We start from the raw sequence: 25,421 nt of genomic DNA, 5'->3' as shown, positions 1-25,421 counted from the left end.
ATGCTCAAATACCATGTTATTGATGTGCTACTTGATACAGATGTATCAATTGAGTGTCTAGAAGTAACATTGCAAAGTGTATCAAATGGAACAAGCACATAAGGATGGTAGTAGGGAGGACGAATGGCCGACTTCGGTTTACTGGGAAAATTTTAGGAAATTGTGTTTCATCTGCAAAGGAGACCGAATGTAGAACAATGGTGCAATCCACTCTTGAGTACAGCTCGAGTGTTTGGTATCCCCAGTAGGTCAGATTACAGGATGATATCAAAGCAATTCAGAGCCGGGCTGCTAAATTGTTACCAGTAGATTTAATCAACACACAAGTATCACAGAGATGGTTTATGTACTCTGGATCCCTGGAATGAAGACAATGTTTGTTTTGAGAACCCACATTTGCTGCTGAATGATTCTGTGATCACCAAACACATTTTGTGTAAGGACTGCAAAGTCATTGTAAGAGAAATTATGGCTCATACAGGGGTGTATAGACAGTCATTATTGCCTCGCTCCATTCGTGGATCTGTGAAGGGAATGACTAGTAGTGGTACAAGGACCACCTGCCATACCAAGTGGTGGCTTACAGAGTATGTATGAGAGAAGATCAGAAAATAATACACAATAATTTTATTACCAAATTTTTTAATATGTGACAAAACAAAAAAATTCCGAGCAACATGCAGTCATTGAAGTCTTGACAGCATTTGTTGATGTGAGTACTGTGCATTGTTGGGTGAATGTGCTTAAAGATGTTGATGCAGGAACATCTGACCTGCATTGCTAACAAAGAGTCGGACATCCTATGACAGCAACCACTGAGTTTTTACAAGCAAAATGTTGACAGGTTGATTCAGGACGATCATCCTATCACTTGGAGAGAAATTGCAAGCACAATCGATATTTCGCAAGAACGTTTGGGTCACATTATTGCTTTGCTTGGATATCGGAAGATCTGTGCACGATGGGTTCCCTGGGTGCTGACTTCTGAAATGAAAGTGCACAGACTTGAAGGTGACGCCCTTCTCATTCAGGTGTGAAAGGAGACGAAACATGGATACACCATTATGACCCGGAGATGAAACGTCAGTCTATCTAATATTGACACATGGACTTGCCCCAGAAAAAGAAATTCAACACGCAGCCCTCAGCTGGAAAAATCAGGGCTACAGTGTTCTGGAACGCAGACGGTATTATCCATCTTGATTTCCTTGATCGTGGAACAATAATAAATTCAGAATGTTACATCACAATGCTGCAAACTCTGAAATGGCGGCTAACAGGTGTCTGAAAGCAAAAGGCAATTGTTTTCCTGCAGCATGACAATGCCAAACCACACACTTCACGTGCCACCACAGCAAAACTTCAGAAGCTGAATCTCACCACTGTATGGCATCCTCTATACAGACCAGATTTAGCACTGTCTGACTTGTATCTGTTCCCAATAATGAAAGATGATCTGTGGTGGCATCATTATGCTTCTGATGAAGACGTTGAGAAAACCGTGAGACTTTGGTTGTGGAAACAGAGTGTCGACTTCTGTGACGGCTTCTGAAAACTTGTTCATTGTTGGCAGAAATGTAGTCAATTGGCTGGTGATTTTGTGGAAAAGTGAATACTGGTAACTGAAGATCACATTCTAAAGATTATTTCTGTGTCTGATTTATTAAAACATTCCCATCCAAACCCAATTAATGAAGGTGGAAGTGTTACTTTTCATTCAACCCTCGTATATTTTGTTGGACCATTATGAAGTACCTCAAAGAATATGATCTGTAGTCACATAACCAGTACAATTTCAGAAAATATCATTCTTGAGAAATTCAAGTGACTTTTTATTCATGTAAAATAATCAGTGCTTTTGAGGGGGGATCTCAAATTGGTTCCATAGTTCTACATTTTCAGAAGGCTGTTTGTCACAGGTAGCTTATAAATAAATGCCTATGAAGTATTGTTTCAGTTGTGTGACTGGATTCGTTATTTCCTTACAGAAAGGTCACAGTTTGTAGTAATTGTCAGGAAGACACACGAACAGATGTGATATCTGGGGCTCCCCAAGGAAATGTTGTAGGCACTCTACTGTTTTTAATCTGTATGAGCAGTTAAGGAGGTGATCTGAACAGCCCTCTTAGATTATTTTCAGATATTTCTGTCATTTACTGCATAGTAAAGTCATCAAAATTTCAATTCAACTTTCTTTTCTGAATACCAAAACATTTTATTGACTCCCATTTACATATGGAGAAATGACTATCTTTATAAAAAGAGAAATCAGAACTCACATAAAAAGATTTTGGAGTTCATTTTTCCCACATGCTATTTGAGACATGTATAATCAAAAAATATTCTGGAAATGGCTCTATGAACCCTTTGTGGAGAACGTAAATGTGAATTGCAATGTAATCATGTATATTTAGTCCACAACTGTAGCTGAGTGGTCAGTGCGGTTGAATGCCATGTGGGCAGGAGCTGGATTCAGTTTGTGGTGGTGCAAGGTATTTTTTTCTAGATAGGAGGACTGTTACAGGGTGCAATCAACCTCATGAGGCTAGTTGAGGAGCTACTCGACTGATTGGTAGTGGTCTCAAGGTCATGAAACTGACAGTGACTGGGAGAGGTGTGTGCTGACCACATGGCCCTCCATACTGTACACATTGACACAGCTGGCAGAGGATGACATGGCAATTGGTCAATCCTGATTGTCCCATCAGTGTCAGAATGTGTAACTTTACCTTACTTTACATGTGTATTTAGCTTAGATGTTTTAAGCAAGGAGTCTAGGAATGTGCTCCAACGTATATCTCCTGGAGGGATGACTGTGTCTCTGTGGTAGGAAGAATTATGCTATTCATCAATGGTTTGTTTAGATAGATAGCCAGAATCATCCCCAGTAACAGAATCAATTTAAAAAAAAAGGCTTTGGAAGCACAAAAAAGTGATACTGTATGTCATAAAATGGGATTTTAATGGCAATAATGATTCAAATCCATAACCACCAGTCCGTATTTAACTTTTATATTATTTCCATAAACCAATTCTGTCAAATGCTGGAGGAGTAATTCTTTTAGAAAAGTAACAGTCTACCCTCTTACATAGTTCACAGGCTGAACTAGACTCCGAAGGGGACTCTACTGCATTTCTTGATATCGTTAGGTTAGAAGACTAGCACTAATTCAACAGACTCACTACCGTTGCTGATATACAAGTAGCTGAAGAGTTGGCTTGTGATTCTATTAAGAATTTGCTTGCATATGTTGTTTGGTTGCATAGCACAGTTTCTATTGATAAATAACAGGCAGAGTAAAGATAACTAGTCAGTGAATAGTTGAGTTGTTGACAGGAACATAAACAAAATTGAAACTTTGCTAACCCCCACTTGTGCGTGTGCACCTTCACACACACACACACACACACACACACACACACACAAGTGAAGTTTGTAACAATAAAGATTGAAAATAAAACTTTCTTTTCATTTCAGATATTTCAGTCACTGCCCTGTTGAAGAAAGAGAGTACATAGCTGAGGTAAATTATAATTTATTTATCTGGTTTTCCTTCTTCTGCTTTCACATATAAGATTGCAGAGTCTCTCATCTATTGAATAAAATATTCACAGAGACTGAGCCACATCAAGTGATTAAAATGCCACAAACTGGTAATCAAGCACTTCTTGGCCACTATCAAGTGGTAGTGGTATGTCTAACAGTGGGCTGCTGGTACAGATTTATATACACTAGCTGCCAACTGTAATGTCACTGCAGCTCAAGGCATTTCCATATATGGCTGTACTTTGATTTAGCGTTCGATGCGTCCTCATCATCTTCGTGATCACTGGATTCTGTCATACTGGGTTGCAGGCTGTCATCTCTCTTAAGGGCATTTTCAATCATTTTTATTTTGATGGCTTATTTAACTACACTGTCCCAGAAACCATTAGAACAAGCCATGACAGAGGTTTCATCAGTTTTTATGCGGTGGCCATTTTCTAGAGTATGCCCTGCTAACGCAAATTTTTCAGTATAGTGCAGACAATAAAATCTCTCGTCCTTCTTCCTGTGTTTCATTGTCTATGCTAAACTGAATAATTAGGTTTTATTTGAGCATGCTTTGGACAATGACCAGCGGATAAAATTTGATGATCTCTGTTGTGCCCCACAGTGACAGCTTCTAGAACTGTATAATAAAAGAAGTCCTCAAAATAAGAATCATCGGTAACAGCCTTAATAGAGATGATGGCCTGCAGCTAAGTGTAGCATGAAATCCACTGACTGCAAGTTTGAAGTAGGCACATAAAATGTCGAGTCAATTTATGCCCATATGTGGCAGTGCCTGTACTAACCCCAAAAATTTGCGTTAGCAAGGTATCTCTAGAAAATGGTCACTGGATAAAAATTGATGAACCCTCTGTTATGGTGTGCACTATCAGTTTCGGGGCAGTGTAATTAAATACACCATCAAAATAAAAATTACTGAAAACACCGTTCACAGAGATGGCAGCCCGTAACTCAGCATGGTGCAGAATTCAGTGATCACAAGGTTGAAGAAGGCATATGAAATGCTGAATCAAAGTATAGTTATATATGGCAATGCCATGAGAGGCAGGTACATCACAGTTGACAGCCAGTGTACACAAGGGTGTACCAGCAGTCCACTGGCAGTCATACCACTTGATATAACCAAGGAGTAGTTGGTTGAAAGCTCATGGCATTTCAACCACTTGGCATGATTGGAAGCCTGAGAACATTTTATTCTTTATTCATATATTTTCCATAAATCAGTTGGGCATTACTTCTAGATTACCATATATGATGAGGAGTGTAAATTTTTCACCTCAAGTAACCTTTGACTGATTACAGATGTTTGTAACGTTTATATCTAGATAGTGACCAGGGGCTCATGAACAAAATCCAAAATACGGAAAACAACATTTTTGTCTTTAATTTTTTAGCAGATCTGTGATATATCTAGAAGTAGCCATCCAGTAAGCTGAAGTGGATTGATCACTTGAAACAAGTTGAAAAATCAGCTGCCAGACTGACATTCTTTGGGAGAATCTTAAGGGAATGTTGCTCATCCTGAAATAAGGGAATGTTGCTCATCCTGAAAGAAGTTGCTTAAATTAGTTGTTTGAGTGATTCGTCAGTTCTTCTAAAGCCTTACCAAGTTGGATTAATGGAAGAGAGAGAGAGAGGGGGGGGGGGGGGAGAGAGAGAGAGAGAAAGAGAGAGAATCAAACAGTGATAAGTGGCACATTTCATCATGAGATTGTTTATATTGTTGTAGTAATGCTACTCTCTTTCAAATTCTGAAGCCGGCAAGGGTAAAATACAGGGAGCGAAAGAAAAGTTCGGAGTAGGTATTAAAATCCATGGAGAAGAAATAAAAACTTTGAGGTTCGCCGATGACATTGTGATTCTGTCAGAGACGGTAAAGGACTTGGAAGAGCAGTTGAACGGAATGGACAGTGTCTTGAAAGGAGGGTATAAGATGAACATCAACAAAATCAAAACGAGGATAATGGAATGTAGTCAAATTAGGTTGGGTGATGCTGAGGGAATTAGATTAAAGTAGTAAAGGAGTTTTGCTATTTGGGGAGCAAAATAACTGATGATGGTCGAAGTAGAGAGGATATAAAATGTAGACTGTCAATGGCAAGGAAAGCGTTTCTGAGGAAGAGAAATTTGTTAGCATCGAATAAAGATTTAAATGTCAGGAAGTCGTTTCTGAATGTATTTTTATGGAGTGTAGCCATGTATGGAAGTGAAACATGTACGATAAATAGTTTAGACAAGAAGAGAATAGAAGCTTTTGAAATGTGGTGCTACAGAAGAATGCTGAAGATTAGATGGATAGATCACATAACTAATGAGGAGGTATTGAATAGAATTGGGGAGAAGAGAAGCTTGTGGCACAACTTGACTAGAAGAAGGGATCGGTTGGTATGACATGTTCTGAGACATCGAGGGATCACCAATTTAGTATTGGATGGCAGCGTGGAGGGTAAAAATCATAGAGGAAGACCAAGAGATGAATACACTAAGCAGATTCAGAAGGATGTAGGTTGCAGTAATTACTGGGAGATGAAGAAGCTTGCACAGGATAGAGTAGCATGGAGAGCTGCATCAAACCAGTCTCAGGACTGAAGACCACAACTACAACTGCAGCAATGCTCAATGAACTCCAGTGGCAGATCCTGCATGTGAGTTAGCCAAAATTTCACTTTTCTCCACATATGCCTTAGGAAAAGACCATGTTCATAAAATCAGAGTAATTAGTATTCATCAGAGCTTTATCAACCATCAACTTCTCAACGATTATTCACAAACTTAACAGGGGAAGGGTATAAAGACAGTGATACTGGAAGTACACTACACGCCATAAGATGGCTTGCAGACTACAGGTGTAGATGTCGAAATATATGCACCATCTTTGTTATCATGAGAGAACATTACGCACATCATAGTGATACTCTGGATTGTCTTGTGTGGGGGTCAGACTTGCAAGCACAAATGGAGGAATCGATAGTGAAGCTAGTGTGGAGACGCTCACTAGTACTGTCATTTTCCTTAAAAATAAAAATTTTAATTTTTGTTTTTCTGAACACACAATTTCAAAGTGCCTGTTGTATATAATCTCACCAATGAATGCTGTGAAAACTCTGTGGAGAAGGCAACCTGCACCATTTAAATTTTTACTGCAATATGCCACATTTTAAACGCAGAAATAGTTTTTGTACCTATCATGGTGATAGTCCCCCCATGAACCATGGACCTTGCCGTTGGTGGGGAGGCTTGCGTGCCTCAGCGATACAGATAGCCGTACCATAGGTGCAGTCACAACGGAGGGGTATCTGTTGAGAGGCCAGACAAACATGTGGTTCCTGAAGAGGGGCAGCAGCCTTTTCAGTAGTTGCAAGGGCAACAGTCTGGATGATTGACTGATCTGGCCTTTGTAACAATAACCAAAGCGGCTTTGCTGTGCTGGTACTGCGAACGGCTGAAAGCAAGGGGAAACTACAGCCGTAATTTTTCCCGAGGGCATGCAGCTTTACTGTATGATTAAATGAAGGTGGCGTCCTCTTGGGCAAAATATTCTGGAGGTAAAATAGTCCCCCATTCGGATCTTCAGGCGGGGACTACTCAAGAGGTTGTCGTTATCAGAAGAAAGAAAACTGGCGTTCTACGGATCGGAGCGTGGAATGTCAGATCCCTTAATCAGCCAGGTAGGTTAAAAAATTTAAAAAGGGAAATGGATAGGTTAAAGTTAGATATAGTGGGAATTAGTGAAGTTCGGTGGCAGGAGGAACAAGACTTCTGGTCAGGTGACTACAGGGTTATAAACACAAAATCAAATAAGGGTAATGCAGGAGTCGGTTTAATAATGAATAGGAAAATAGGAATGCGGGTAAGCTACTACAAACAGCATAGTGAACGCATTATTGTGGCCAAGATAGGTACGAAGCCCACACCTACTACAGTAGTACAAGTTTACATGCCAACTAGCTCTGCAGATGACGAAGAAATTGAAGAAATGTATGATGAAATAAAAGAAATTATTCAGATAGTGAAGGGAGACGAAAATTTAATAGTCATGGGTGACTGGAATTCGAGTGTAGGAAAAGGGAGAGAAGGAAACATAGTAGGTGAATATGGATTGGGGCTAAGAAATGAAAGAGGATGCCGCCTGGTAGAATTTTGCTCAGAGCACAACTTAATCATACCTAACACTTGGTTTAAGAATCATGAAAGAAGGTTGTATACATGGAAGAACCCTGGAGATACTAAAAGGTATCAGATAGATTATATAATGGTAAGACAGAGATTTAGGAACCAGGTTTTAAATTGTAAGACATTTCCAGGGGCAGATGTGGACTCTGACCACAATCTATTGGTTATGACCTGTAGATTAAAACTGAAGAATCTGCAAAAATGTGGGAAATTAAGGAGATGGGACCTGTATAAACTGAAAGAACCAGAGGTTGTACAGAGTTTCAGGGAGAGCATAAGGGAACAATTGACACGAATGGGGGAAGGAAATACAGTAGAAGAAGAATGGGTAGCTTTGACGGATGAAGTGGTGAAGGCAGCAGAGGGTCAAGTAGGTAAAAAGACAAGGGCTAGTAGAAATCCTTGGGTAACAGAAGAAATATTGAATTTAATTGATGAAAGGAGAAAATATAAAAATGCAGTAAATGAACCAGACAAAAAGGAATACAAACGTCTCAAAAATGAGATCGACAGGAAGTGCAAAATGGCTAAGCAGGTATAGCTAGATGACAAATGTAAGGATGTAGAGGCTTATCTCACTAGGGGTAAGATAGATACTGCCTACAGGAAAATTAGAGAGACCTATGGAGATAAGAGAACCATTTGTATGGGCAGGAGTATCGTCAGAGATTGCTACTGTGTCAGATCTATCAAGAGCTGCTTCATCCACAGCAATGACAGCATACAAAATTTATTACAATATGATATGTATGTAAAATAATGGGGAATAAACAGCACCAGTGGTAAATGTCACGACACAGCTAACAGGATTGTTGTCAATAGATTAAGAACTAATTGGATATAAATAATATCAAAACTCTTACTGTATTCACAGACTGATAAGGCATGTATAAACTGAACATCTCACACTGTGTGAACATCAAGAGCTCAGATTGAAATCCAGTTCTAAGCAAAGAAGGGAAAGCAGAAAAGTGGAAGGAGTATACAAGGGCGATGCACTTGAGGACAATATTATGGAAATGGAAGAGGATGTAGATGAAGATGAAATGGGAGATACGATATTGCGTGAAGAGTTTGACAGAGCACTGAAAGACCTGAGTCGAAACGAGGCCCCCAGAGTAGACAACATTCCATTGGAACTACTGTCGGCCGTGGGAGAGTCAGTCCTGACAAAACTCTACCATCTGGTGAGCAAGATGTATGAAACAGGCGAAATACCCTCAGACTTCAAGAAGAATACAATAATTCCAATCCCAAAGAAAGCAGGTGTTGACAGATGTGAAAATTACCGAGCAATCAGTTTAATAAGCCACAGCTGCAAAATACTAACACGAATTCTTTACAGATGAATGGAAAAACTAGTAGAAGCCGACCTCTGGGAAGATCAGTTTGGATTCCGTAGAAACACTGGAACACGTGAGGCAATACTGACCCTACGACTTATCTTAGAAGAAAGATTAAGGAAAGGCAAACCTACGTTTCTAGCATTTGTAGACATAGAGAAAGCTTTTGACAATGTTGACTGGATTACTCTCTTTCAAATTCTAAAGGTGGCAGGGGTAAAATACAGGGAGTGAAAGGCTGTTTACAATTTGTACAGAAACCAGATGGCAGTTATAAGAGTCGAGGGACATGAAAGGGAAGAAGTGGTTGGGAAGGGAGTAAGACACAGTTGTAGCCTCTCCCCGATGTTATTCAATCTGTATATTGAGCAAGCAGTAAAGGAAACAAAAGAAAAATTCGGAGTAGGTATTAAAATCCATGGAGAAGAAATAAAATCTCTGAGGTTGCTAATGACATTGTATTTCTGTCAGACGCAGCAAAGGACTTGGAAGAGCAGTTGAACGGAATGGACAGTGTCTTGAAAGGAGGGTATAAGATGAACATTAACAAAAGCAAAACGAGGATAATGGAATGTAGTCGAATTAAGTCTAGTGATACTGAGGGAGTTAGATTAGGAAATGAGACACTCAAAGCAGTAAAGGAGTTTTGCTATTTAGGGAGCAAAATAACTGATGATTGTCGAAGTAGAGAGGATATAAAATGTATACTGGCAATGGCAAGGAATGCGTTTCTGAAGAAGAGAAATTTGTTAACATCGAGTATAGATTTCAGTGTCAGAAAGTCGTTTCTAAAAGTATTTGTATGGGGTGTAGCCATGTATGGAAGTGAAACATGGACGATAAACAGTTTAGACAAGAAGAGAGAGAGGCTTTTGAAATGTGGTGCTACAGAAGAATGCTGAAGATTAGATGGGTAGATCACATGACTAATGAGGAAGTATTGAATAGGATTGGGGAGAAGAGAAGTTTGTGGCACAACTTGACCAGAAGAAGGGATTGGTTGGTAGGACATATTCTGAGGCATCAAGGGATCACCAATTTAGTATTGGAGGGCAGTGTGGAGGGTAAAAATCATAGAGGGAGACCAAGAGATGAATAGACCAAGCAGATTCAGAGGGATGTAGGTTGCAGTAGGTACTGGGAGATGAAGAAGCTTGCACAGGATAGAGTAGCATGGAGAGCTGCATCAAACCTGTCTCACGACTGAAGACTGCAACAACAACAATGGTGATAGTACATTGTAAAATTTGTTTAATAAACTATTCTGGTAGGCAACCACTTTATCACACACACCTTATATTAATTTGCTAGCTTCAGTGATTCATTCAGTGTGAAAGGAGGAATGAGTGACTTACCTGATGTAATAAGAATACCAATTGAATGACTAATGATCAAGGAAAGGACACTGATCTGATAAGTCATGTTAGGCCCTATTTACTTTCTTCTCTAGTTTTTATGTGTGTGCTTTGCTTTATCCCCACGAGACAAACATCTTCTGTGTGTGATCTCCACAGTGCAAGTCATTGGCGGTGGTTGAAATGTAATGATGTGGATTATGTTTACATCATAATGACTTATGTCTCTGGTGGCCACAGATATCGCATCTGGGTCTGCCATGTGTGCAACATTAGTTAAATATCTGTAAGCAATGTACATATAATTTTCTGTTCAGCTGAGGATCTGTCATGGGAAGTACAGTAGCTGTTTGCCTGTAACTAAGTAATATAATGTACTTATCATTTTTCTGTTTAGCTGTTTCTAGTGACAGGGTTAGCGACATAGAGATATCTCCCCCTCTATTCTTACTGATATTATGTGTGTGTAAAGTTGTGAAATTAAATATGACTCAATGTATTGCCATATTGGTCAGCTGTAGCTCTTTGTGATCAGTCTACACATTGTTGAGTCTGTTGTTTTCACAAGAGGACGACGACTGAATTTTATAATGGTCCATGGGGAACCCCATTTGTAAATCTGTAATATTTTCAGCTGTCCTACTGTTTATGTTGTGACTGCCAGATTACTCATACATTGCTTAAAGAGGTGTACAGCTAATTAGCAAAATAATACAAGCACTCGATAAATATAATTAATTCACTACTGGACAGCCTTTGACTGTCTTGCAGCTACCTGGAAAAATGATGATACAAAGCATTTAGTACTATACCATACAGAAGTTAGACGAGTCAATATTGGTGCAGCAGGAAATATGCACTATAGTCCCTGCATTGACATCACATAAAGTGCCTGTTATTTTCTATGTTGGGTTGGGTTGTTGAGTGGAATCCAATCTGAGTTTAGGCATTTTCTTCTTGGAAGACTGCATCCATGACAGAGAGATTATTTGTGCTATAGGATGCAACTATCAATTAAATAATCCAAACATTCCTTGCACATAATTAACTCTTTGTGTTTCTCAATAAAAACAACAAAATGTCAAGAAACTTTGTTCCAGTCAATAACAGAGCCGTGTATGGTAGGCAGTCTTCCACATTCTTCGTTGCACGTGAACATTTCATAAATCCAAACTGTACTTGTAGACAAATTGCAAGATGCTGTATTAGACAATATTACTCTCTTCTAGTCATTGATGCCAACGTTGAATGTTTGTGCCATCATTTATATCATGCCAGCTTTTCCTGGGTGATGGTTAGAGTTGCTGAAAGTGTCACACGGTGTGAGATGTTCAGTTTATACATGCCTTATCAGTCTGTGAATACAGTAAGAGTTTTGATATTATTTATATCCAATTAGTTCTTAATCTATTGACAACAATCCTGTTAGCTGTGTCGTGACATTGACCACTGGTGCTGTTTATTCCCCATTATTTTACATACATATCATATTGTAATAAATTTTGTATGCTGTCAATGCTGTGGATGAAGCAGCTCTTGATAGATCTGACACAGTAGCAATCTCTGATGATACTCCTGCCCATACTCTTGCTGAGTTGTTACTGATCATCTGATGGAGTTTCCCATGTTGTACAGTCTGATTCTATCTAATTGCAAGAACAATACATCAGACATTGTCCAGTGTGCTGCTCTCTCTTTTCCTTTACTATAGAAACAAACATCATGCACATAGCATTACAGAGTAGTATTATTAACTCTTAAAGATACGGAGGCATATCTATTATTAATCGATTAAGTTTCATGTGAGTAGCAATAACAAAAAAAATTCTTTGATTGTAGTGTGGCTATATAACTTCCTGCTTAGTTCATTTTGAGCTATCTGACTGATGCTAGTTAGTTTGTGAGTTGTTCCAGAGATAATTTGTATTTCAAATCCTAATGATGTAGAACGAGTCATTTTATATTCAAATCACAAATTATTTTGTAATTATGTCTAAATGCTGATGGTTTACAAGTGATTTATTTCTTTTCTCCCTTAAAGACATAAAGACATACAGTCTTCTGCAGAGTAGGAAGAATTGTTTTAGAGAAACTTTTTCAGTTTATTTTCAAATTTTACTTTGGTGCCTATCAGACACGTTATATCACTGGGTAAGTGATCAGAAATTTTAGTTGCAGCATTATGCACCCCTTTTTGTGCTAAAGACAAAATTAATATGGTGTAACAGATGCCATTTTTTCTTCTAGTATTGTAATTTTGTACATCATTGTTCCTTGGTGTGGTGCATGTTGCCAAAAGTATTCAAATCTTAGATATATGCTGACAGAAAAAAAAATTCAACGCAAATAAGGAGTTCTGTAGTATAATCAAGAGTTTGTAAGCGGGTTTCTACATCTGAAAATCATGTCTCTTCAGATTTCATGCCATTCGCATAAGAGAGGTGCTAGTAGTGCCACTATAAGGATGCAAATCAGATTTTCTTTAAATACATGCTGTAATAGTCATGAGCATTAGTTACATCTAATATTGGATGTGGTGAGTTAATGTTAGTCATGATTGCCTGTAATGCGACAAAGACGCCATTATCAGCATCACACTGAGTTTGAATGAGGTCATGTAATAGGGCTATGAGAAGCTGAAAGTTCCTTCTACAACATTGCAGAAAGACTTAGCAGTAATGTAGCTACTGTACATGATTACTGGCAGTGGTGGTCACAAGAATGTACAGTCACTAGAAGACAGTGCTCCAGACAGCCACGTGACACTAATGAGAGGGAAGACCATCATTTTCAATGTGTGGCTCTGGTGCTGCATCTGCAGCAGTAATAAGAGCAGCAGTGGGCATGACAGTGACACAACAAACTGTTACACATTGGTTACTTCAAAGACAGCTCTGCACCTGATGCCCTGTAGCATGCATTCTCCTTATCCCAAACCACCGCCACTTGTGACACCAGTGGAGTCAAGTGAGAGGTCCTTTTGGCTGGGTGGACGTCTGTTGTGTTTTCTGATGAAAGCTGGTTCTGCCTCAGTGCCAGTGATGGCCATGAGTTGGTTAGGAGGAGGCCAGTTTAGGGCCTGCAACCAACCAGTCTGCGTGTGGACTTATACCTGGAGTTATGGTACGGGGTGTGATTTTGTATGACAGCATGAGCAATCTTGTGGTTATCCCACACACCCTGACTGCAAAATTGTATGTCAGTCTGGTGATTGCCATTCATGAACAGCATTTCAGTGAGCGTTTTCCAATAGGATATTGCTTGCCCACATACTGATGTTGTAATCCAACATGCTCTAAACGTGTGAATATGTTGCCTTTGCCTACTCAATCACCAGTTCTGTTTCCAGTCAAGCATATATGGGGCATCATCAGACGACAACTCCAGCATCTTCCACAAACAGCCTCAACCGTTCTTGTATTGACTGACCAAGTGTAACAGACATGGAAACCCATCCCATAAACTGACATCTGATACTTGTACAACACAATGCATGCATATTTGCCTGCATGCATTCAACATTCTGGTGGTTACACCAGTTATTAATGTACCAGCATTTAATGTTTGCATTATCTTATCTTGCACTTAACATTAAACTGTGATCTTGCAATGTTAATCATTTAACTGCCTTACCTAGACAATTGTGTTCCAGAAATTTCATTACTCAACATTAATTATTTTTGGTTGTTGTGATTTTTTTTCCATTGGTTTATTTGTGGATGGCAAAGTAGTTTAATCTACAGTCCTTCCTAATGGCTGAGGAACATAATTTGTGCTTGGGCATTCAAACCAAGTTGATATGTAGAGGCTTCAATAGAATTAACTCTGTCTTGGTGTCACTGAGAGTTTATCAAAGTGAGGGATGGATTCCAAGAGCTATCCAGGCATTCATAAATGACTTGTCACTGCTTCTTTCTCAAATGAGTTGTGAAAGGATAAAATAGGTATAAGAATGTTACCGGTATTGACAACTGAATGTCAGCTGCTACTGAAATAGTCTGCTACAGTTGATATATCATGCTTTAGCAGTCGGGTGTACTTATGTTCATTGCTCACATCATTTGCCCGATGTACAACAGTCCACCCTTGCATGGGATGTTGTAGATGCCTCACCTCCCGGACCATCAAATTACCCCTGAGGAATCAAGAAGGTGTGCCATTTTCAGTGGAAGGTGAGAGATCACTATGAATTAAGCTCGATCTATTTTTTAGGAAAACTGCATATGTATGGCAGCAAAATCATGGATTTAAATCTTTCCCTTTACGTGGGTTAGATAAAATTGGCAGTAACACCATCATAATTCATACCTGATTTCATGGACAGATGTTCACCGTAGTACATGCCTTGAGTATAATCTCCCTGCATCTCGATCACCTTCTCTTGCACAGATGGAAGGGGTCGTACATCACTAACGTGTCTTATCTCTGTTGTTGCCTTCCAAGGACCACCCTGTGGTGTGGATTATGTCATCTCTTGTGTTGTACCACATGCCACAAAGAGTTTCTTCCATTTCGGCGGAAGGTCGTAACCACACGGCCTCATATCAGGTGAATGCTCCATTATCTCCCACTACCATATATGCAGGTGTTCGTGCTCAAGGATTGCCGTGTAGCATTGTACATTGTCATGAACGACAATGGGATGCAGTCTGTCGGCGATCTACATACAGCAGGGAGGCAAGGAGCTCAATTGTCATGTTGTCTATGGTGGAACATCCTGAATAGGGCAAATCTTGAATAACATCCCTGCCATCCTGAAACACTTTCACCTATATTACCATCATACAATATGGCAGTGCTGCATTACTACATACCTCACACAATTTTCTGAAAACATGGTTGTGTGCTCCAACCACATGCTGTTTGAGTCTTGGTCCATGCATATTAGATAAAATCTTGGACCTACTGATAACAAACAGACCCGAACTTTTCGACTCTGTAAGCACAGAACAGGGAATCAGCGATCATAAGGTCTTTGCAGCATCCCTGAATATGAAAGTAAATAGGAATATAAAAAAAGGGAGGAAGATTTATCTGTTTAGCAAGAGTAATAGAAGGCAGATTTCAGACTACTTAACAGATCAAAATGAAAATTTCTGTTCCGACACTGCCAATGTTGAGTGTTTATGGAAAAAGTTCAAGGCAATCGTAAAATGCATTTTAGACAGGTATGTGCCGAGTAAAACTGTGAGGAACGGGAAAAACCCACCGTGGTTCAACAACAAAGTTAGGAAACTACTGGGAAAGCAAAGAGAACTTCACTGCAAGTTTAAATGCAGCCAAAACCTCTCAGACAAACAGAAGCTAAACAATGTCAAAGTTAGCGTAAGGAGGGCTATGCGTGAAGCGTTCAGTGAATTCGAAAGTATAATTCTATGTACCGACTTGACAGAAAATCCTAGGAAGTTGTGGTCTTACGTTAAATCAGTAAGTGGCTCGGAACAGCATATCCAAACACTCCGGGATGATGATGGCATTGAAACAGAGGATGACACGCGTAAAGCTGAAATACTAAGCACCTTTTTCCAAAGCTGTTTCATAGAGGAAGACCACACTGCAGTTCCTTCTCTAAATCCTCGCACAAACGAAAAAATGGCTGACATCGAAATAAGTGTTCAAGGAATAGAAAAGCAGCTGGAATCACTCAACAGAGGAAAGTCCACTGGACCTGTCGGGATACCAATTCGATTCTACGCAGAGTATGCGAAAAAACTTGCCCCTTCTAACAGCCGTGTACTGCAAGTCTCTAGAGGAACGGAAGGTTCCAAATGATTGGAAAAGAGCACAGGTAGTCCCGGTCTTCAAGAAGGGTCGTCAAGCAGATGCGCAAAACTATAGACCTATATCTACGACGTCGATCTGTTGTAGAATTTTAGAACTTGTTTTTTGCTCGCGTATCATGTCGTTTCTGGAAACCCAGAATCTACTCTGTAGGAATCAACACGGATTCCGGAAAAAGCAATCGTGTGAGACCCAACTCGCTTTATTTGTTCATGAGACCCAGAAAATATTAGATACAGGCTCCCAGGTAGATGCTATTTTCCTTGACTTCTGGAAGGTGTTCGATACAGTTCTGCACTGTCGCCTGATAACCAAAGTAAGAACTTTTCACAATATATATAAATGACCTAGTAAATAGTGTCGGAAGTTCCATGCGGCTTTTCACGGATGATGCTGTAGTATACAGAGAAGTTGCAGCATTAGAAAATTGTAGGGAAATGCAGGAAGATCTGCAGCGGATAGGCACTTGGTGTAGGGAGTGGCGGCTGACCCTTAACATAGACAAATGTAATGTATTGCGAATACATAGAAAGAAGGATCCTTTATTGTATGATTATATGATAGCGGAACAAACACTGGTAGCAGTTACTTCTGTTAAATACCTGGGAGTATGCGTGCGGAACGATTTGAAGTAAATAGTGTCGGAAATTCCATGCGGCTTTTCACGGATGATGCTGTAGTATACAGAGAAGTTGCAGCATTAGAAAATTGTAGGGAAATGCAGGAAGATCTGCAGCGGATAGGCACTTGGTGTAGGGAGTGGCGGCTGACCCTTAACATAGACAAATGTAATGTATTGCGAATACATAGAAAGAAGGATCCTTTATTGTATGATTATATGATAGCGGAACAAACACTGGTAGCAGTTACTTCTGTTAAATACCTGGGAGTATGCGTGCGGAACGATTTGAAGTGGAATGATCATATAAAATTAATTGTTGGTAAGGCGGGTACCAGTTTGAGATTCATTGGGAGAGTCCTTAGAACATGTAGTCCTTCAACAAAGGAGGTGGCTTACAAAACACTCGTTCGACCTATACTTGAGTATTGCCCATCAGTGTGGGATCCGTACCACATCGGGTTGACGGAGGAGATAGAGAAGATCCAAAGAAGAGCGGCGCGTTTTGTCACAGGGTTATTTGGTAACCGTGATAGTGTTACGGAAATGTTTAGCAAACTCAGGTGGCAAACTCTACAAGAGAGGTGCTCTGCATCGTGGTGTAGCTTGCTTGCCAGGTTTCGAGAGGGTGCGTTTGTGGATGAGGTATTGAATATATTGCTTCCCCCTACTTATACCTCCCGAGGAAATCACGAATGTAAAATTACAGCGATTCGAGCGTGCACGAAGGCTTTCAGACAGTCGTTCTTCCCGCGAACCATATGCGACTGGAACAGAAAAGGGAGGTAATGACAGTGGCACGTAAAGTGCCCTCCGCCACACACCGGTGGGTGGCTTGCGGAGTATAAATTTAGATGTGGATGTAGATGTTGTTCGTTTTTCCGAAACATACTGTCAGGGGGCTTGAACTGGCATCCTGCACTTTCAGACGGTATATGCTACTACTTTAACGCACCTTCTGGTATCAGCAGCAGACATGTGCTATTGGACGTACATCCTTCATGTTATGGCAGTGTTGCTACTACTTTTTATCCAACCTTACTATTTTGTATGTATTACACATTGAAAATCTGTTGTGGTAAGTATCATTTGCTTCAAAAACTGGTTTTAGTTATATTAGCTTATCCCACAGCCTGTCCATTTTTGCATTTTTGTATGCACTGTGGTCCCTACACCTCTGGTCAGGAGGGTGACTGCAAATACTTGTTTGATGATTTAAGTCCTAATGGATATCAACCTTTCTTCTGGAATCCCATGGTAAAGTGAATATTTTCATGGACAGAATTTAGATGCTTCAAAAGCTGACATAATTTACCCTTGCCCTGGAACCACACTATGAGGGTGTTATCAACATACCTTTACAGCTCCGGGACCTTTTGAGTCCTCCATAAATAGATTGATCATCCCATCCTTGGCTGTATTTCCTCTCTTCATACAGTGTGTTTACATAATATATATATATATATATATATATATATATATATATATATATATATATATATATATATAAAAACTGCATATCTGAACAAAACTATCATCTTTATTGACATTGTCGCTAGTAAGAAGTGAGGAATCTGGATAAGAAACAGTGGTGAAAAATGATATGGCATTGAAGCTGACTAGAAAATCAGAACAGTTCAGTATAAATCATTTAATCTTCCCACTGAATTCTGCAGAGTTCATAGTATGAAGAGAGCACTTCCCCAAAAATATTCTTCACATTGAGGCAAAGTGTCTGGATCTTAGTAAGCTGGAGAGCCAGTAAAACAGCCATGACAGAGCTTCAGACAATTAATGGTCATCTTATGGTCTATGATGCCATTATTCTGGCATTCATTTAACACTTTAGGGACACAGTTGAAAAGAAACAGTGGCTGTTCATCTTGTGAATGACATAACAAATCATCATAGTCATTTCAGCATGGACAAAGTTCGAGCTTCTATCTTTGCTTTTTTAATTCCTCAATGACATTTCTACTCTGCCATATTCATCCACATATGTACATATCAGTATGGTTCAAGTGTTTGATCACATATCTTAATTCCCAGCCAGTTAGAAAGAGTGCGTAATAGACCTCTTTGCATTCCAGAAAATATCTCTAAACACTGATTATCTATGGTCACATGATTCATTATATGGTCCACTACTTTCAGTATATTGACCCGAGTGCTGAAGCTTCAGTTGGATGGTTCTTTTGATAGATAGTTCATCCCCAACAGTTTGGATTAGTTGAAAAGAATTAAATACAGTTTCATAGAAACAGGGATGATGACCCAGTGCCACTATTTAGAAGAATTTATTGGACAAACAAGGGGAAGAAGTGTACTAAGGGCATATGATGGATGAGAACTTTAATTCTTACCAAAAAATATTGTTACAACACTATGAATCCAACTTTCCTTTTCAACAGGCTGGAGATAATTACAGCGGAGATGGAAAGAAAGGATGGCTAACTTCTGGGATCAAATTGTCTTGTGTGAAGAAGAGAGAGAGCTCTATTTAATGTAGTCAATTAGCTCAAGAAAAGAACTAAAGGCACACTACAAGCAGTACTGTAAAATTGTCATGTCATCAACAAGACTAGGCCCATGCACTATGCACAAAAAAAGTTCCAAGAGAATTTCTCTTATAGCAGATCACTGATCAACCTTTCTTACAGTAACTATGTAACAAGTACTGAAACTGGATCCTGCGAATGATGCTCTGTAGAAAAAGCAGGATTTGATCACAGAGAAACCGTTGTGGTAGAATTAAATCTGTTGGCATTTTCTGTGGCCTTGCCAAAAAAATATTAAGGTATTACAAGGATCAAGTTGTATTTCACTGACAGGAAGCAAAAACTCTCATTACTAAGTGTTATCACAGGTAAAAGTATCAAATGTGGAGTCTTGTGCTAATCAGTACTTGATTCAGTACTTGTTCTTCGCCTGTGTATCTGTTTTATGTCAGAGAACTCTACAAAATTATTATGTTTGCTGACTACAAGTGTACTGAGAAAGATCCCAAATATAGTCATAACAGACACAGCCAGAAGGATAATGGAACTGCTTTACAGTTGGTTCACAACAAGCAATGTATCTGTTAACCGTTCAAATGCTAATATTATATGGTTACAAACAAATTAAAATTTCCTAAATGTTTCGGAATTAGAGTTCAGTGGCACTCACTATATGAAATTTCATGTGTACAATTTCTAGACATTCAGATTTAGATTCAGACAGGATTATTAGAATAAGGAATAAGAACGATCTACATAAAGACATAAAATCGCTTAGCTTGGTCCAAAAAGTTGTCCACTATTCAGGAACACACATTTTCAATAAGTCGCCAGCAGCTGCTAAAAATGTGGTTTCAGATAAAAGATAGTTTAAACAGAGTTTAAAAGACTTTTTGGTATCCAATTTCTTCTACTCTATAGTTGAACATCTATACAGGAAACCAGTTTAAGTAAAAATGTCTGTTAGATTTCAGTTTTGACAGCACTTGGTCGCAACAGTAAAGATGAGGTATTTTGTGTGTGACAAATTTATTAAAAGTGCGTAACTACATTTTATTCTGACAGTGTATTAGTTATGTAAATATTAGCAGTTGCAATGTACTGTAATGTCTTCACACATCTTGATAATCTCATGGCAAATTATCAGAGATGCGGGTATTATATTCAAAAGTTCTGTTTTTTATGTTATACTTTCTGACATATTTCACACCCAAGAAAATCATCTCATTTTTGGGTCTATGAAATGAAAACTGAATCTAATCTAATCATACTTCGTGTACATCCACACTGTACTGTCATATGATATTGTCTTTTCAGGTAAAGAAACAGAGGTTAAAAACATATGCAGGAACCTAGAGATTATTGTGCATATTGGCCACTATACTTACTCCCTAATGGTGTTTATAATTAATAATAAGAGTGAATTTAGTGTGAACTGTACAACTCACATTAAAAATGCCAAATGAAAATAATTTTCACATAGACTCTGCATCCCTTCTAGCATTCAGAATTAAATTTCGTACTTCAGTGAAAAAGACTTTAATGGATTGGCTGCAGGCATCTGGCATGAATATAGAAGTACAAAAATATTCAAAACTACATTAAAATAGTATCTTATTAGCTATTCCGTTTTTAATATATTACAGCATTTATTGTAAGGGATGTAAAATTCTGTCAGTGACATTTGTAACAACAGCTTTGGCTTTTCAGATATATCTGCAATTGGTAGTGTTCTGGTAAAGTACAAACTGACTCACACTAAGTCGTTGAAGGCTGTCCTTCATGATGGAAGTTAATGAACATTATATCTGAGAATAAATGAATGGGACAATTAGATCATGAGTAACTGGGAAATAACTGAGAAACAAGTAGATGTGTTATTTTGATAGCTGCCAATATAGACTCATTAACAATGTTTATGTAGTTAAGGGTGCAAAATTAATGTGAGAGAGCTTTTTGTAATACATGATTGTGTTTAAAACATCGCTTATATGTCATAATTTCAGTACAAGATTTAGTGTGCTAATTAATATAGTACTTTTACCATATTATTTCTTTTCTATATTTGGTTTCTATAAAATTAATGCATATTTTACGTATATTTACAGAGTACAAATGTACAATATGGGCTTGTGGTATATCATGCAGCTGACTGTTTTCCACGGCCAAGCTGTATGTGCTATGGGCCATATTCCAGTGCTGTACGTGTTCTTAACACTATTGATAAGCTTGAGTAAGTATGAACTCCCATGTTTACCATTTATTTCCGTGGTTTTGTATGTTCTACGAGAAGTTTAAAATATTTAATACGGTACAAGAGTAATATGTGGTGAGACAAGATGAAGACCCTCTTTTTATCATTTCTGCATCTTTTAATACATTCTTTTCTAGAAAAGAAGGTATATAGACATGTAAGTAGTGTCCGTGAAGATAATAAAAGAAAAACAAGTTGTTATATTTCTTGTGCAGTGAATGAGAGTCATGGCCAAAAGACAACTGGTTCTCTTGAACATACAGTTACCATGAAATCTACAAACAATATTTACAATTATGTGGAGTTTGGTTTCTATGTCACATGCATGAGACTCTGATAAGATGTATCAGTATATTGGTAAAGAATCTTTTGCTATCACAGGAGCTACAACAGGACACATCAGGTGGTCCTCTAGTACTGAGCAATGTTGCAGTGTCCAACATGTCTAGTGCATGCCAGAAATAATAGCAATCAAATGAGCTGTCAATAATTATACATTCATTCAGGATACAGCTACATGAAGAGATAACATTGTCAGGTAACTGTACAGCTCTGATGAGAGTTACAGGCATTGAATATGAAGTAACTCTGCATGTAATGAAGGCCAGATACAGTGAGGCGTAACACATCAGGATGTGTGGCTCCACTTGGATGTAAAGGTCTGTCCAGGATTGGCAGCATCAGCACTGATTAGGAGTTACTCCAAATGAGAAGCTGAGGTGCAGTTGGCACGAGTGGCTGGTGTAACTCCTGAAGGTTACTGATGTCTTGGAGGCCGTGCACTGACATAAGTACTTCTGAGGTGAAAGTTGTAGTGCATACTATTCCAGGCACGTGACTTGTGGAGGGAAACAGACACGAGCTTGCACTAGTTCTTGTCATTGAGTGCATGCCAACAGATGGCAAGAGTAGCACTTGCAGTGGCAGTGTCTGGAGTTCATGGAGATAACAATCCATGTTGTATTTGTTGTTATTGTGCCGGCTTGATACGCAGAACCAATATCATCGAGCTGGTTTGCAGACGTCTATGCAGGAAATGGTCAACACCTTAAGGATAGGCTGCCCACAAGACACTTATGTGCTGCTTTTGCTTTCTGATCGGACTGTGGGTGCAATATCACATTCCTCGTTCCTCGTGGAGAAGTGGTGAAGCCATCTTCCTCATAGCTGAAGATCATGCATCCCCCTGCCTCGTGCAGGTAGCAAGATGGCTGTGCTCACCACATGCTGAAAAGAGTAAAAAGAGTAGTGTCAATGGGTGTCCACATTAGAGTGGTTCTTCCCCTGGGCGAAGTAGATGTCTGATTGTGTCTGGGGAGCTATTGAGGGTTGTTGCTCAGATTGCAGAACTGGCACCCAAGGTTGAGAGGTGTCACCATACAGATGACGCAGATGACCTGATTCGATGGCAGTGTATGTGCGAGAATGGCGTGACTGTAAAAGAAACAAAATTAATGGCAGGTTGTAAAAGGATTGATGATATAGAGCAGCCAGGGAGGAATGCAGAAGGGAACAGGGCGGAGCACCGTCGGAATCAGTTGAAGTTAAAGGTGCCAAATGATCCCTTGCAGAGAAAAGGACAGCAGAAAGAGAGCAGAGTACCAGAGATGTGGTCCATTGAGTGCTCACTGCCATGGCGTATGTGCGAGGATGGAAAGGAAGGGGGCAAAGCACTGGATAAAAATGGTCTGTTGAGCTTTCAATGCTAGAAGAGGAAGAGGGGGGGGTCTCAGATAAGGAATGAGGAATAGGGGCTCCTGTTGAGCTGAGGAGGTCAGTGGGAGAAAAGCAGGTGCACTGGAGGAGTCCATTGAGTGCAAGCTGCTGCAGGCCACCAGAACCCTGGAGATGATGGGGCCTTGCAGCTCTGAAGGCAGTTGTCTACCGAGCCTTGGAGGCCGGGTGACTGGAGGCTGGACAACTGTGGAGACCTCGCACTGATGTGATTGATGACTGTTGAGACAAAGCAGGATTTACTGGGAAACCTGCTGCCTCTCTGTTGTATAAGGCTTGCGCAGGCAAGTGGGGTTCTTTCTGACTGCACTGTGTGGACTCTAGCCATTCATGGGAATATATACAGATCCTTACAAATACAAAAACAAATCTATAAATGTTATCAGTAGTTGGTACAATGTCACCAACACCCACACAACTAAGGGAACTCAACAGAAATAAAACTTCCTGGCAAAACTTCAACAGAAATAGTTCCCCTGGAATGGTATTAAGTAAAACTTTGATGACTGTGACATTGTCAGAATGTTTTTGTTGTTACGAAGAGAGATCTTTCAAGAACCTGGCCTCTATGTACAACAACAAAATTTTTGGAAGCATTGCTGGAGCTGTAAAATATATCAAACAGCTTCACTATTGTACACTTATGGTGGAAACTGTTATGTCTAACCAGCTGACCACAGTTGTGCACTATAAGAATTTTGGTCAATATACCATAGAATGGTGTCCCCCAAGGGACCATTTTAAGTATCTAGTTTAATCAATGACTGAAATTCATTATTACTAGCGCTTACATCAGTGTAACCTGTGGATTGTCAGTATCATCCACCTGCCAGTGGTGTACTGGAGTAGTAGTAGTAGTAGTAGTAATGCCTAGCTACTTAAACCACACTGACATCCACTAAAACCCAGAACGAAAGCTCAGCTGAATGATGATTGCTATCATTATTTGTTGTTAAAGGCAAATTGTCCTGTCTAAGATACCTAATCTGGTTTGGCGTCGCATGTGATATTGTTTACATTAACCCTTAAACCATTTGTGGTGGTACAAATCCCAGTACGTAAGTGGCTGTGCTTGTGACTAGCATTTTACCACTTTGCATAAGGGTCTTTTCCTATTCGAGGCCAACACAATTTGTTGATTTGGCATTGTTCATGATTGACTTAAAGTACTTATGTGGCTCACTTGATAAGATAGTCATGACTGAAACAATGGATTGATTGGATGATGAATCATTTGTCACTCGGTAAGTTGGTGTCATCCACATTGGCGCAGTAAACTAATGAAGAGGTGTAGCTCTGTAACATCACTAATTAAGGATAAGGCATGAAATGGCTGTGGTGACTTAGTGATTTCTTTTCCTTTCTTTTTTTTAAAATTGAATTTGATAAGACTTCAGTGTATTTTTTTTTTTTTTTTTTTTGGGATAATAGTCACCCATTGTTAGCTGTATACTGTTGACTGTAATCTTGAAGAATCAATAAACCACTGGGAAGACAGATTTATTAAAACTGAATTCTTGTTTTACAGGTTCATTTTGTATTTTGCATAGTAAGTAAAAAAAAAAAAGGAATTGGTGTCGAAAGTGTTATGGGTTGCAAGAGGATGTACAAGTAAAGGGAATATGAAAGTAGGTTGTGCATAAATAAAAAAGTTTGAAAAGTAGGAATATTAAAGACAGTGATCATAAATTAGTGTTTACGAACATATTGTAATTGGGTAGAAAAGAAAGTTACAGTAACAAAAAAAGGAATTTGGAGAGTCACTACAATTCACAGTTCCCAGCTTTGAAATAAAGTAAAGGAAAATATGTTTTATTAACATCAGTGAAAGATGACCATTAGTAATGGAATGGGTTTTGCAATATAGAAAGTCTTAAAATGAACATTGTATTTTCACATTTTTAATAAACAAGAACTATGTTTTGATGACAATCAATCAGTCATGTCCTGGCTTTCATATGCGATCAAAGGCTCACATGGCCACCACACTTGTGAGATCCTACAGTAAAGTATATAAAACTTTAGGCATTTTGAACTGTCTTAGTGGAAAAGTCTGTGTTGCTAATAGATCCAGTCTACAACAATTTTATTTTTGGTACAATCTGAACTAT

General features: G+C 39.1%; 1 protein-coding gene across 8 annotated transcripts in view; it reads left to right on the top strand.

Moving 5' to 3' along the window:
• The window catches only part of LOC126281595 (mediator of RNA polymerase II transcription subunit 25), a 175,332-nt gene that overhangs the window by 2,732 nt on the left and 147,179 nt on the right, over positions 1 to 25,421 (top strand). For all 8 annotated transcript variants that reach the window (XM_049980681.1, XM_049980688.1, XM_049980685.1 and 5 more), the window contains 2 exons: positions 3,479 to 3,524; positions 21,431 to 21,555. In XM_049980681.1, coding sequence (XP_049836638.1) covers positions 3,479 to 3,524; positions 21,431 to 21,555 — 171 coding nt within the window. The remainder of the gene's footprint in view (positions 1 to 3,478; positions 3,525 to 21,430; positions 21,556 to 25,421) is intronic.

The sequence above is a fragment of the Schistocerca gregaria genome, chromosome 7 (assembly GCF_023897955.1).
Source record: "Schistocerca gregaria isolate iqSchGreg1 chromosome 7, iqSchGreg1.2, whole genome shotgun sequence".
Taxonomy (NCBI): Eukaryota; Metazoa; Arthropoda; class Insecta; order Orthoptera; family Acrididae; genus Schistocerca; species Schistocerca gregaria.
This window is presented reverse-complemented; position numbering and strand designations above follow the sequence as displayed.